Source organism: Procambarus clarkii, chromosome 26, assembly GCF_040958095.1.
Source record: "Procambarus clarkii isolate CNS0578487 chromosome 26, FALCON_Pclarkii_2.0, whole genome shotgun sequence".
Classification (NCBI taxonomy): domain Eukaryota; kingdom Metazoa; phylum Arthropoda; class Malacostraca; order Decapoda; family Cambaridae; genus Procambarus; species Procambarus clarkii.
In genome coordinates, this window is record NC_091175.1 from 26983381 (window position 1) to 26997982 (window position 14602).

The 14602-nt window shown below is 41.7% G+C and overlaps 1 protein-coding gene and 1 pseudogene across 1 annotated transcript; both read left to right on the top strand.

Annotated features, from left to right (window-relative positions):
• The first annotated feature begins 7349 nt into the window (after positions 1-7349).
• Positions 7350-8054, top strand: LOC123756929 (proton-coupled folate transporter-like). The gene has a single exon (XM_045740339.2). The coding sequence runs from the start codon at positions 7350-7352 to the stop codon at positions 8052-8054; it is 705 nt and encodes a 234-aa protein (XP_045596295.2).
• A 1574-nt stretch (positions 8055-9628) lies between these two features.
• Positions 9629-10925, top strand: LOC123756927 (uncharacterized; annotated as a pseudogene).
• The last annotated feature ends 3677 nt before the right edge of the window (positions 10926-14602 follow it).

Here is a 14602-nt window from a genome sequence, read left to right on the forward strand (position 1 = left end):
GGGGGAATAACTTACTCTGGGGGGAATAACTTACCCTGGGGGAATAACTTACCCTGGGGGAATAACTTACCCTGGGGGAATAACTTACCCTGGGGGAATAACTTACCCTGGGGGAATAACTTACCCTGGGGGAATAACTGACCCTGGGGGAGGAAGAATACCTTACACTGGAACAACCTTATGCGATATTAACTGGCCGGAACGCTATGCGTGTTAGTGGCTTCGGAAGAATGTAAGACGACCGACATTATATACTCTCTCACAACCCAATGTACATTCTTGAACATAAAATAAACATAAATAAAATAAATAACATATTTATTGACGTTCAGCGACCATTAGAAAAATTCAAGGCAGGATACAACCAATTATGAATATTGTGTTACTTTTCTGATTATTGTAAAGCTTATATAAGATAGTTAAGTGAGCATGATGCAACTAGGGATAAATATCCTTAGTCCTACATTTTAGTTTATAATTGAACAAATGTGTCGTGTAATTCCACCAGAATACAATTTTCACCGAGGATGAAGAATCTCAGATTTAATTATGTTATACTACATGGGGAACCGCAATATTTCCAACAATATTTCTTATAGTCAGTGGGAGTATGTAGAACAATGTGTTGCACAACCATGGACGTCTGATGGACGTCCACACAGTGTTCTCTGTGCCTGTGGCACCTCTGCTCATCACTGGTTCTATTCTGCATTTTCTTCCATATCGTTCACTCCAGTATGTTGTTATTTTACTGTGTCGATTTGGGACCTGGCCCTACGTGTATATTATTTTATATCTCTCTCGTCTCCTTTGTTGGGAATACATTTGGAGAGATTTGAGACGATCCCAATAATTTAGGTGCTTTATTGAGTGTATGTATGTCGCTGTATTTGTCTAGACTGTCAAAAGACATCTGTTCCCCGTGAAAGACTGCTGTACAAGATGGGGAACCAGGCTGGGATAACTGGGAAAACACTGGACTGGGTAAGGGAGTATCTGAAGGACAGAAAGTCGAGTCACAGTCAGAGAGAAGGTTTCAAGCAGGAGGAATGTAACAAGTGGGGTCCCACAATGCTTTGTTCTGGGACCGCTGCTGTTCCTAATTTACGTGAACGATCTACCCGAGGGAATGAGCTTAGACATGTCAATGTTTGCAGATGATGCAAAGCTGACGAGGAACGTGAAAACAGATGAGGACTGCAGAAAGTTACAGCTACACCTTGACAAACTCTAGAAGTGGTCAGACAAATGGTTGCCGGAAATCAGTTCCAACGAGTGTAAGGTAATGAGAATGGGAAAGGGAGAAATGAGACCAGAAGGCATCTACACCATACGGGGAAGGCAGCTACAGGAATCAGGAGAGAAGGATCTGGGAGTGGATATAATTCCCACACACCGGAAGCACAAATAAACAGAATAACATCAGTAGCATATGTGACGCTGCCAAATATAAAAACATATTTTATGAACTTGAATCAGAACTCTTTCAATGTAATTTACACAACATTTGTTTGACCAATACCGGAATATGCATCACTAGTATGGGATCCACACCTTGTGAAGCATAAAGCCAAAAATTGAAAAAGTACAGAGGTTTGTAATAAGGTAAGTGCCAGAGCTTAGAGGTCTAAGCTGCTCGCAGCCTGGTTCACCAAACCACCAACCCGGGAAGCCTGGTATGAAACAGGGCCACTAGGTACCTGCCTGATACCTGGTTGATGGGGTTCTGGGAGTTCTTCTACTCCCCAAGCCCGGCCCGAGGCCAGGCTTGACTTGTGAGAGTTTGGTCCACCAGGCTGTTGCTTGGAGCGGCCCGCAGGCCCACATACCCACCACAGCCTGGTTACGGCGGGTCTTTGATTCCTGGAACCTCCACAATGTAGGAACATTCTCATGATCCATCCTGTCATTTTCTTGACCGCCGGATTATTTGCTCGATTATGTTCATTAAATGTTAAGTCGTCAGACATCATAATTCCCAGATCTTTCACAGAGTATTTTCCTTCTAAAAGTCCGATTGTGTCCTGTACTTTGAATTTCGTTTACATTCCTTGTTTCCATCATACCTCAGTACCTGGAACTTGTCACTGTTAAACATCATGATATTTTCCGTTGCTCAGTCGAAGACTTTACTGATATTTGCCTGTATTTGCCTGTAGGGAGCCGGTCGGCCGAGCGGACAGCACGCTGGACTTGTGATCCTGTGGTCCGGGGTTCGATCCCAGGCGCCGGCGAGAAACAATGGGCAGAGTTTCTTTCACCCTATGCCCCTGTTACCTAGCAGTAAAATAGGTACCTGGGTGTTAGTCGGCTGTCACGGGCTGCTTCCTGGGGGTGGAGGCCTGGTCGAGGACCGGGCCGCGGGGACACTAAAAAGTCCCGAAATCATCTCAAGATAACCTCAAGAAGATAGTTTTTCAGTGTCTTTTACAGTAAATTTTCATACTGAATTTTGTATCTTTGCAAAGAATAACGTGAAGCTGTGACTAATATTTTTGTCTATATCCGAGATAAGAATGAGAAATAGCAACGGTACAACGACTGTGGCACAGCATTTCACTGCACTAGGACTTGAACTTTTTTTAATGTTACAATTTGCATTCTTATTGACAGAAAATTTAAAATCTAACGCCCTACTTTACTCATTATTCCTATTGATCTCGTTTTATGGCATATCACTCCATGGTTACACTTACCAAAAACCTTTGAAAAGTCTGTGTATACATCGTCATTTTGTTTTTCTATTAATTCCTCCGTGATTTTGTCATAGTTGTTGAGTAATTGCAAAAGACAGGATCTTCCCGCTCTAAATATATGTTGACCTGGGTTGTGAAGTTCATTGATCTGCATAAAACTGGAGATTTCGATTCCTAATCACGCGTTCAAAAACCTTTGTTATGTATGATGTTATTGTTACTGATTTATGCCAAAGCTTTACTACCTCCCTTATGTAGTGGTGATATATTTGCAGATTTAAGTGCTTTTAGAATCTCCTCTGTATCCATGCTCTTTCTCCATATTACGCTAAGCGCTCGCACTACTCGTACTTTCCATTTCTTAATGAATATTGAATCCCAGGTGTTAGGACATGGGGCTGAGTGCATGGGCAAGTAGTAAATTTCTCTTTCAAAATCTGCAATGTTGATATCAGTTATATTTTCACGTGTTTGGGTTGATACCTGGTTGATGGGGTTCTGGGAGTTCTTCTACTCCCCAAGCCCGGCCCGAGGCCAGGCTCGACTTGTGAGAGTTTGGTCCACCAGGCTGTTGCTTGGAGCGTCCCGCAGGCCCACATACCCACCACAGCCCGGTTGGTCCGGCACTCCTTGGAGGAATAAATCTAGTTTCCTCTTGAAAATGTATCATTCATAAACTGTTCTGATCCTCCACTTTTGAGATGCTTTTGAACATAGAAGTTGTCTTGAAGATTTTTTATTCTTCACTTGTAAGTAAAGGTCCACTGCTGGTGGAGGCTCTCGATTTTGATTTCACATATGTAAAGAAATATTTTGGATTTTTATTTATCTTTTTTGTGACATTCTGCTCCAACTCCATTTCTTCAGCGTGGTATGATTGCTTCAGCTTCTGCTCTACTTCTTTAACCTCTCTGATTAAATAATTTTGTCTTTGTTGGAATAGTCGTGTACAAAGCTGCTGCCTGTTACTAGTCTGCTTAAACGTACTAGTAACAGGCAGCAGACTAGTAAGTAACGGGCACTAATAAATAAACTCAGCCAACATAGAGGCTAAAGCAAAGACCGCTTCTCAATGAGTCCCCGCCATCAATTGCTCTATGATTATTCTTTCGACAGACGTATTCCCAGTCGTCAATTGTTGACACTGTATTGACTTATATTTGTCTACAATATTTATACAATATACAATATTTGTCTAGTCAGCAAATGACACCAATAACTATGTGAAGAATGTAGGGCAGGAGTGTCAACCACGTGACCTTGAAGTGGTATCAAGCGGTGTGACGCTATTAATGGGATTTCTGGAGCGTGTGACAATAGATTTTTATTCATTGTACTGATTACTGTTTTGTGTCGATATAAGAAAAATTGTATTTATATCCATTTCAAAACTTCAGTCATGTCACCCTTTACTCATTATACTTCTAGAGAAATTATGTTAAGCTATTTTAATCTCCCTTCATAAGGAAGAGTTCTAATTCCTGTGATTAACGAAGGATTGTCATCCTTCTCTGCACGCATCTCTGTTATTAAGTTCAGAACCTTACATTTTTTTCAGCAGTAAATTGTATCTGCCAATGTTTCGTCCATCTTGAAATCTTATCTAGACCGTCCTATACCGAATTTGTGTCTTCTGAATTTATATACGATCCAAACCTATCATCCGCAGATTTGAAAATGTTGCTTTTTCATTCCTGTGTCGTTCATATGTATAGTAAAGACTAGAGAACCCAAGAGAGAGTCCTGGCCACACCACTGATGATGGTCTCCCACTCACAATTACCACCAATTATGTTCTGCTTTCTTTAAAATAATGAAGCTCTAAACCAGCTTAGGAAAACCTCCACAATACCGCCGGCCGCCATGATTTTTAATGAGTCTCGTGAGGCATAGTATCAAAGTCCTTTCTAAACTTTAGATATAAAATGTTGTAATGCTTAATCAATATAATTATATACTGGAAAAGAATTAAAGTATATTTGTTAAACATGAGCTGCGTTCAAATGCCTGGCTGAGCAGACCATCAACCAGGCCTGGTCAGAGACCGGGCCGCAAGGACGTTGATCCCCGGAAACCACAATAGGTAGTCAACAACAGGCAGATGGTAAAACCATGCTGTGACATGCTTATTCATCTTTGTGCAGACGAGGAGTCACAATAACGTGGCTGAAATATGTTCACCAAACCACACACTAGAAAGTGAAGGGACGACGACGTATCGGTCCGTCCTGGACCATTCTCAAGTCGATTTTTTTACTTGAGAATCGACTTGAGAATGGTCCAGGACGGACCGAAACGTCGTCGTCCCTTCACTTTCTAGTGTGTGTGGTTTGGTCAACATTATTTATCTTTACTTTTCAAGATGTAAACAAATGGCTTTTGCTATTGTAGGAGAAAATACGAGAGTAGACATGCCAGGGATGGTTGTCGAGACGGGCCTCGTTAGTAGGTCCCCAGGGATGGTTGTCGAGACGGGCCTCGTTAGTAGGTCCCCAGGGATGGTTGTCGAGACGGGCCTCGTTAGTAGGTCCCCAGGGATGGTTGTCGAGACGGGCCTCGTTAGTAGGTCCCCAGGGATGGTTGTCGAGACGGGCCTCGTTAGTAGGTCCCCAGGGATGGTTGTCGAGACGGGCCTCGTTAGTAGGTCCCCAGGGATGGTTGTCGAGACGGGCCTCGTTAGTAGGTCCCCAGGGATGGTTGTCGAGACGGGCCTCGTTAGTAGGTCCTCATCACATTATTATTTGCGACTAATACTAATGGTATTTCTGGATCAACCCAAAGTCAATAGCAATTTGTTAAGGATGAAGGCTTCACCAAAACGTTAATAATAACAATTAACAGGTATTTATAAACTATGTTAATTATTATTACACTTTGGAGGGGGATCTAATTATTTTTGTTTGGTGTTATATAAAAGTTAATCCCATCAGAGAGATCTGTGGCTGTCTTAACCTACTGATTGTGGTTTTCTATGGAAAACGAAACTCACTTAACATTGTCAATGATCAACCAATCACTTAACTCAGCTTCCTATCACTGCCGGTATTTCAAAAGGAAAAAATGTGGAGCTCAGTTTGATATGCGGAATCACATTAGCATGTTCAATGAGCCAGTATCAAATATATCAATGGGTCATAAAGATAACATACACAATTATATACTTTACTAAAATGTGTGCTGTACGTCACTTAGACGCTCATCGCTTCCGAGCGATACTTAAAGTTTTGTGAGAATTCCACATAGATAATTCTACACAGGTAATTCCACACAGATTTCCACTCAGGTAATTCAAGTGTTCACTGACAGTGGATCGTGTCTTCAACCCACACTTGTTACAGGTATTAGCTGGGCAAGACGACTGCTAAATCACAAGCATCTACATGCAGGCAACAAAATAAAACCCTTGAGGTTCAAATGAAAGTTGAGTATTTACAATACGCGGCCTCATGACTCATTCACTACTTTACTCATTCATTCAGGCGGTTCATCAAGTTGTCACATTTGCTGATGACCTATCACGCTGCACACGTCTCAAGCACGCTGTACAGATCACATGCTCTTCTCTTTCGCCGATGCACATGTCTGGGATCAAAAAAATTCACAGGAAATTTACTGGTAAGAGAGTTAGGATGATGATTGGTGATGTCAGAAAAGGCGACTGAAATTCCAGCAGTCAGGAACACATTACAAAATGCCTAAAAATACACTTCACAGGCGCTGTTTTCTTCCCCTGAATACAAAACATGGCTCCTCCGTTTCTAGATGACCGTTGGCAATGTCTGTTCCCCAAAATTGAAGAACGATGACTTAAATATCATGTGATTCATCGGTCACACGCGATGACGGACATGCTTGCCTGTCTCTAGGAATTTACTATATAGCAATCTCATTAAATAATGTCAGAAACGTGATTCCAGACGATTTGTTGATTAAATGGGTAATTATAAGTTAACTTGATGTGTTGGGTGAGTGCAATAATTTAGTCTCATGGCCAGCAGACAAAATGACGTACATCTAGTCATTTGAGCATGGGGGGAAAAGAGAAATCTCAAGGGGAAAAGCTTTTAGAAATATTGGCATTAATACAACGTCCTATTTTCATAAAGTTAGAGAGGAGACTAAGGGGGGACTCTAAAGGTAGAACCAAGAATGGAATACTAAGGGGCCTCTAAAGGTAGAACCAAGAAAGAACACAAAGGCTCTTGTAAAGGGGGCCCCAAAGTGGTCCATTTACAAGAGCCCCTGTTTGATACCTGGTTGATGGGGTTCTGGGAGTACTTGTACTCCCCAAGCCCGGCCCGACGCCAGGCTTGACTTGTGAGAGCTTGGTCCACTGGTCCACGGCTCGAACAATCATAAACAAATGATCTACTACAGATGTACGACAGATTTGTCATAACCAGCAAATAGTAGAGCCTTCAGATTATTTTGCTGAAAAAAACTAGGAATCCTTAATTTAAATAAATTTGTTATAAACAAATGAAATCAGGTGAACATTTTTATCTAAATATTGAGCGTCAGGTGCATTATCACGGTATGGTTTCCACGGCGAGAGTTTGAGGCCGTTGGTGTTCACCGAGATAATCTAGTGTGAGTGTGGACGCCATGACAGGTGGACGCCATGACAGGTGGACGCCATGACAGGTGGACGCCATGACAGGTGGACGCTGTATACCACACCTCCAGAAGGTGGCTCTTGGTGCTCTCATAACCATCACTATAGAACCCGCATTGTTCTTACAGTATACTGCACTTTATGTACAATTGGTAATTAAAGACAACCTGAAGCTTGAGCGGTTCTGTAATGTGACACTGAAGCATCCCGCCGAGGAATGTGCTCACTTGAACGACGGTCAACACGCAGACCTGCAAGTGAAAGCTCAGCAGCTCGACAGTGTCCTCACTTTTTATGAGAAGTTAGCGAGCACAATCATCCCAATCTTGCTGCTATCCTTCGTCGCCTCCTGGAGCGACAAGCGAGGGCGTCGTGTCCCCATACTTCTACCATTAATTGGAGAAGTATTCTATAGCATCATCTATCTCCTGGAGGCGTTCTTCACGTCCTGGCCGCCTTACGTCCTCCTGTTGGCGTCAGTCCTTGAGAGCATGGGTGGAGGTGCCATGATGCTCACTATGGCTTCCTACAGTTACGTGGCAGACAACACTAGCCAACAGTGCAAAACTGTTCGTATGACCTTAATGAAAGTATTTTGGTTTCTCAGAGGACCAGTTGGTACAGTCATAGGAGTCTGGATCTTTGACATCGGAGGATATGTTTCAGTCTTCAGTACGTCTCTCCTTCTTTATAGTATGGCACTTGTTTTGGCTTTTTTTATGAAGACAAAAGAGTTCAGTTGATTTTTTTTTTTTTTTTTTTTTTTATTAAGTTATGAGGTACATCTGCATTAGTGCAGCTACCCTAGACTATATGAAGTGGAGTACAGTGTGTCAAAAAAAAAAGCTAACTAGGTGATGCTATAAAATCCCCATCACACAGGATGGTTAGTCATACAGAGACATGTGATAGGCGGTCTGCACTGGCAGACTCCGGATGCATTTTGAGGATATCAACAACACAAGATTGAATAAGGTAGCAGTGGTAATACAAGTCCCCATCTCGCAGGATGGTTAGTCATACAGGGCCATGTGTTTAATAGCCTGCACTGGCAAATTTTGGGTATACTGTGAGGATATCTTCAAGAATACGAGAGTGAATAAAGTAATTGCAAAGCTCCAGGTACCTCATGCCAACTGGTCTGAAAGGTCTAATAATTGGGCATTCAGTGATGTAGTGCGGGAGATCATGCCGTAGTTCCTGCTCACAGAGTTTGCAACTGGAGTGCTCAGGATTGGGAGACCCGTCACCTGCAGCCACCTGCCACAGGTAACGGTAACCCAACCTGATCCTTGCAACCACTGTGTCGCACAGTCTAGTGGACGTTTTGTGCTGTCCATAGATGTAGGTTTCAGATCTGAACAAATCATAGCTTTTTATACTAGTACTTTCAGGTCGTTGGGAGTCAGTAAGTTCTTTCCTATCAGATCTGAATGTTTGGACCAATACAGTTTTGACAGCAGAAATGGGGATACCTAGATCTAATTCAACTTCAAACTTGTTACACGCTAATTTGGCTGCAATGTCTGTCTCATTATGATGAGTTATATTTATGTGTGAAGGTATCCATACAAAGGAAATTCGAGACCCTTTACTCTGTGCATCAATTAGGTCATTTATAATTGGGAGTATGAGGTTCTTGCTGTCGATCTTCCAAGAGAAGTTTTCGATTGCTTGAAGAGCAGACTTTGAATCGCAGAATATTATTCCTCCTCCAATATTTTTTAATGTGCTGGTTGCTAAATGTAATGCTGCTAGTTCTGCTTGTGTGGAGGTCAGCCAGTTGTTTAGCCTGACACTGACAGACTTTGTGCAAATATTATTTCTATAGAACCTACATGCCGCTGCAGTCCGTCCAGTAGAAGACTGGACTGAGCCGTCGGTGTAGACACAGTGCTCGTGAGATCTTAGACTCTCGATGGAGGAGGCAATTGTTTCAAGAGTGACAGCTTTGAGTAGAGCAAGATTCTCATTATCTTTCTTGGTGACAGGTGTGTATGATACTTGAATGGTGGGGTACAGATAAAGAGGAATATCAGAGACTGGTAGATTGCACTTAAAAGGAATGTTAAGTTTAATGAGATTGTAAGCATTGTTTCTCAGCCAATTATCATAAAAGGAGTGAGTTGGTATGTCGGCATACCAACTCACTCCTTTTATGATAATTGGCTGAGAAACAATGCTTACAGTTCAGTTGAATGGGACAGAGAATGAGACAAGTCTATGGAACCAAATGAATATCATCAGTTTATTTCGAGTTGTCAGAAGGAGGCGGCCTGGCAGGACACGACTTCATCTTCTACTTCTGATGTTGCTCATGCTTGGCTACATCAGTTGTATACCACATAACATGTACCTATGGACTCGTAGAGTGTTCGAATGGGATGAGGACCGGTTCAGCCCGTACGCAACCGTGAGCATGGTTACTGAAGTGTTGGTACTGCTGATAGCTACGCCAATTTTTCACAGACTCATTATTCATGATTGTGTAATTGGTGCAGGATCAGTTCTTCTGATTTTCTTCAGACTTAAGCTTTGGACTGGTTACTGCCACTAGCCAGTGGTGGGTTCCGTTAGTGTTTATTCTTGTGCCAACCACACTTCCCTTAATATCTATCAGGATTCAGATAACTAAGGTGAGAACATAATTAAATGAAACTTAACTTAAGGCCTAGTAGAACTTGTTCATGAAGAACACTCGTGACACCAAGCTTAATGCCTTTAAAGTGTGTCTTAAGTTATACATTCACATGCCCACTTAACGAATGTCAACCCCAGCGATCTAGATGCAAAGGCAAGACAACATATTTTTCAAGTCGCCTGACAATGTGCAGACAACGAAGTTCAATAAAAGATCACCTCGTTTGTACACATAACTAGACCATCTTCAGACACATCCTGACCAACAACACCAATATATAAGACAGACATAACGACAATAGAAGATTAGACAAAACTGAACCACTACATCTCACTCCCTCTCAAACAATCCTCAAGAGCCATCTTACACTTAAGTACACCTTACTATCCTCAAGACCAATACAGAACTGCAACTTCCCGTCATACCTGCCACAGGTCGACACTGATTAACATCTCACTTCATCTCATCCTATATGGTACAAATAATGAAAAATATGCTACTGTGTTTATTTTAATTCTGCTTCTACAAATGTAGACAAGAGCTTCCACAAAACATGTCCTATAGTCACACATCAAACCCAGTAAGATTATCAAATGAACTTATGTGAGGTAATTTTTTCTACTTTCTTCTCAACTGAAGAACTTATAAAATACAGAAAAGTTTCTTGATAGAATCACTGATCAATCCTCAATAACACATAACAAAGACTGCTTCTAAAATATTATAATAAATCTCTTTTGCTATATATATATAATATATATTAAAAGGATATTTCTTATAATTCAGAGGAATGTGCTGTTTTTCCTAGCTATGTGATGGAGAAGAGGTGGGAAGATACTTATCACTACTGGCCATCCTGGAGGTGTTGTGGATCTTGGTGGACAGCGCCATCTTCACCGCTGTCTACGCTTCCACTCTCGCGTTCTACCCTTCCTGCGAGCACTTCGTCTCCGCCGCCTTCGCTGATGTCTGATGAGCGGTCTCTTGTATCTGAGGTTATACATGGACAATGATGCAGGTCCTGGCTTGCCTGAGAGCCAGCCGGACCTCAAGGTTCCACCCGGAGAAAATCATTCGTCCTGGCCATCCCAGCTGAGGTCCAAGTCCTTCATCCAGATCATCCCAGCTGAAGTCACAGACCAGGATCACGACCCTCCCAACTAGAGTGCTGGTCCTTCATCCTGGCCATCCTAGCTGGAGCCCCCAGTTCAAGATCTTATCAGAATGGGGAACAGGGAAACCGAAGAGTCCTTGAGATGAATGAGAGGAAAGATGCTTAGGAAACCCTTAAAGAGATCGAGGGTTATTACTGATCTCATGCGAATCATTAAAATATTTTTATTGCTGAACGTTTTCTGATACAGCACTAATAAGATGTCTTGATCAATCATTGCTCATGTTTCAAATAAGATATCAAACAAAATGACCAAGTTCATCAGGTAACCATGTCGACCAAGTGTTTGGCTCGACCTGGTGCCTATACTAACCTGGTGCCCATGTCGACCCAGTGGTTGCATCGACCTGGCACAGGGCTGACAGTAACTTCTATAACTGTCCTTGTTAAAGAAATCTAGAGACTCTGCCACCCACATTTCACCTATTTCATATGGGAGGGGAAGAATTGCAAAAAGACCAATCCCCCTTTGATTGCATTTGTGGGACCAGTCCCAACCCAGTCATGTTGGGCACATACCTCAGAGCAATCACCATGAGGATAGCCCAATGTGTCTGGCCTTCAACCTCCGACATACTATTTAATATATATACTGTACGAAAGGATTCCTGTCTATTCAAGGATGGATGCCAGATGCCTTACTGAACTTTGCAGGGGGGAATGGCCTAGGGTACAGGACAAACATAGGCTGGTCGGGGTCAGCCTAAGGTAAATGCTTTAAGATATATTAGTAATTATAGACCCCAAGTGACTTCATGTAGTCAAGTGTGAAATATTTGTTGCAATTCCCAAAGAGTTTTTAGTGATCATAACAATATATTGAAACAATTGCCTCCTCCATCGAGAATTTAAGATCTCACGAGCACTGTGTCTACACCGACGGCTCAGTCCAATCCTCTACTGGACGGACTGCAGCAGCATGTAGGTTTTATAGAAATAATATTTGCACACAGACAGTCAGTGTCAGGTTAAACAACTGGCTGACCTCCACACAAAGCCAGCGGCACTACAACTAGCTACCAGAATATTTAAAAACACAAGAGGGATAATATCTTGTCATTCAAAGTTTTCCTATCCGCTGCTATATTTGCACGGTTATGTTCACTAATTGTCAGGTCGTTAAATATCATAATTCCCATATCTTTTACTTGTTGCTTTCCATCTATGAGTAGGTCTGATTGTATCCTGTACCCTGTGTTTCGTTTAAGTTCCTCATTTCCACCATACCTAAGTACCTGGAATTTATCATCGTTAAACCTCATGTTATTTTCAGTTGCCCAATCGAGGACTTTATATATATCAGCTTGTAGTTTTTCAATGTCTTTTGCAAAGTAAATTTTCATGCTAATTTTGTAATCTTCAATAGATGACACGAAGCTGTGACAAGTATTTTTCTCTACATTCGAGATTTGAATGAGAGTGGTGCAAGGATTATGCCCCGGGGTACATAGCTTTTCACTGTATTTGGACTTGATCTTATTTGATTAACTTTTACTTTTTGCATTCTTTTTTGACAGAAAGTTGAAAATCCAATGTCGCACTTTACCCGTTATTTCTATTGGTCTCATTTTATGGGCTATCACTTCTTGGTTACATTTCTTGAATGTCTTTGTACCGTCTGTGTAGACAACATCTGCATTTTATTTTTCTTCTAAACCTTCTGTGATTTTTGTCATCTTGGTTTATTAACTGTGACAGACACGACCTTCCTGCTCTAAATCCATGTTGACCTGAGTTGTGAAGTTCATTGTTTTCCATAAAATTGGAGATTTGATTCCTAATCACTCTTTCAAAAACTGTTATTATAGGGGTAATGTTAGAGCAACTGGTCTATAATTTTTTGCCAAAGCTTTACTACCGGTCATATGTACAGGAGCTATATCTGTAACGATTATCATCTCTCATACCCATTGTAATACTGGTAGTATAGTCTCACTAGTCCGTCAGATGTATAGCTGATCCAAATAATGACTCAAGCTGAATTGAGCTCTGTGTAAGCAATAGGAGAAAGAGAATAGAGTGGTGGACAGAGAGAAAGAGGGAGAGTGAGCGAGAGAGAGAGTGCGAGCTGGAGAAATAGGACGAGAGAGAGCGAGAGATAGTAGTAGCTTTTATGGTCCACGTATGACTATCCAATGCGCCACCACCACCACCCTGAATTACCAGACAAGACGTGAAGAAGAGATGCACTTGAAGATAAGATGTGAAAACTTGAAGAGGTTAATATCATACCAGAACAAGTGTACGCAACAAAGGAATGGTAAAAGGATCCTGGCCTGGCACTTGAATAATCTTGAAACCACTTAGGTGTACTATATAGAATAACGGGAGCAATGCTGGACATTCTATTACTGACACACCTTAACAGGGATATGAAGCAGACAATTAAGGACACTAGGTCACTAGGAGGCAAAGGGAACGGTAAGCCCAGTATCACATCAGCAGGTACCATTTATACACAAGGGAATGATACTTTGAAAACCTTACTTTATCAATTTAAAATAGAACAATTTGTAACTATGTTTCCTAATAGAGGCAAAGATAATTGAATGATAAGGTGCTGGGTACAAGAGAGCCGTACTTACTACCACAGTGAGTACCATGTGACCTTGAGGTACTTGATGTTCGTCATTATATAGATGTTTGATGTGGAAGAGGTAAGCCTTGTGGAGTAATATGGCAGCATTGTGTCTGACAACCTCGTCACCACCTCACTCTTGACCCCAGTTGACCTGTCCCTGGGTTAGCGCCGGACTGAGGTGTGAATTTTCCGTTTTGTTCTTCCAACAGGCAGACGACGCGCCAACTGTTACTGTTCTGTTGTTCTGCTGTGTACTGCCCTCTTGATACATGCTGATTTAAGTGCTGCTGGTATCTCCCCAGTATCTATGCTCTTTCTCCATATTACACTGAGCGCTCACGCTACTGCTACTTTACATTTATTTATGAATACTGAATTTCACGACGCAATTGCATTCGGAACAACCTGAGTCCAACGGAGTTAGTGCTGGTCGACGCCCTGCCAGTTGTGTGGGAACCTAGTGGAGTGGGGACTCCAGGAACTGCACCCTGCAACGCGCGGTGCAGCAAACCGGTAAATCAGTAAACCAGTGCAATGGGACCTTCTGTCGACCCAACCACTGCAATTCAACAAGGACAATTGGAGATGACGAAACAGGATCAAGAGGATGCCCTGATGATCATTCTGCCAACCACAACAGTCAACTCAGACAGGAGTGTTGAGTCTACAGTCCACCTTAGGTAGAACAATACCCCTTGTGCTAGGCTATTTATTGTCTTACTCCCGGGATTAGAGATTACTTTATTGATCATTTGTGAGGGCGTAGAGTCACTTATATATATATATATATATATATATATATATATATATATATATATATATATATATATATATATGTATATATATATATATATATATATATATATATATATATATATATATATATATATATATG

Excerpts from the sequence above, each read along its gene's own strand:
- LOC123756929 (XM_045740339.2), top strand. The coding sequence starts at position 7,350 with ATGACAGGTGGACGCTGTATACCACACCTCCAGAAGGTGGCTCTTGGT.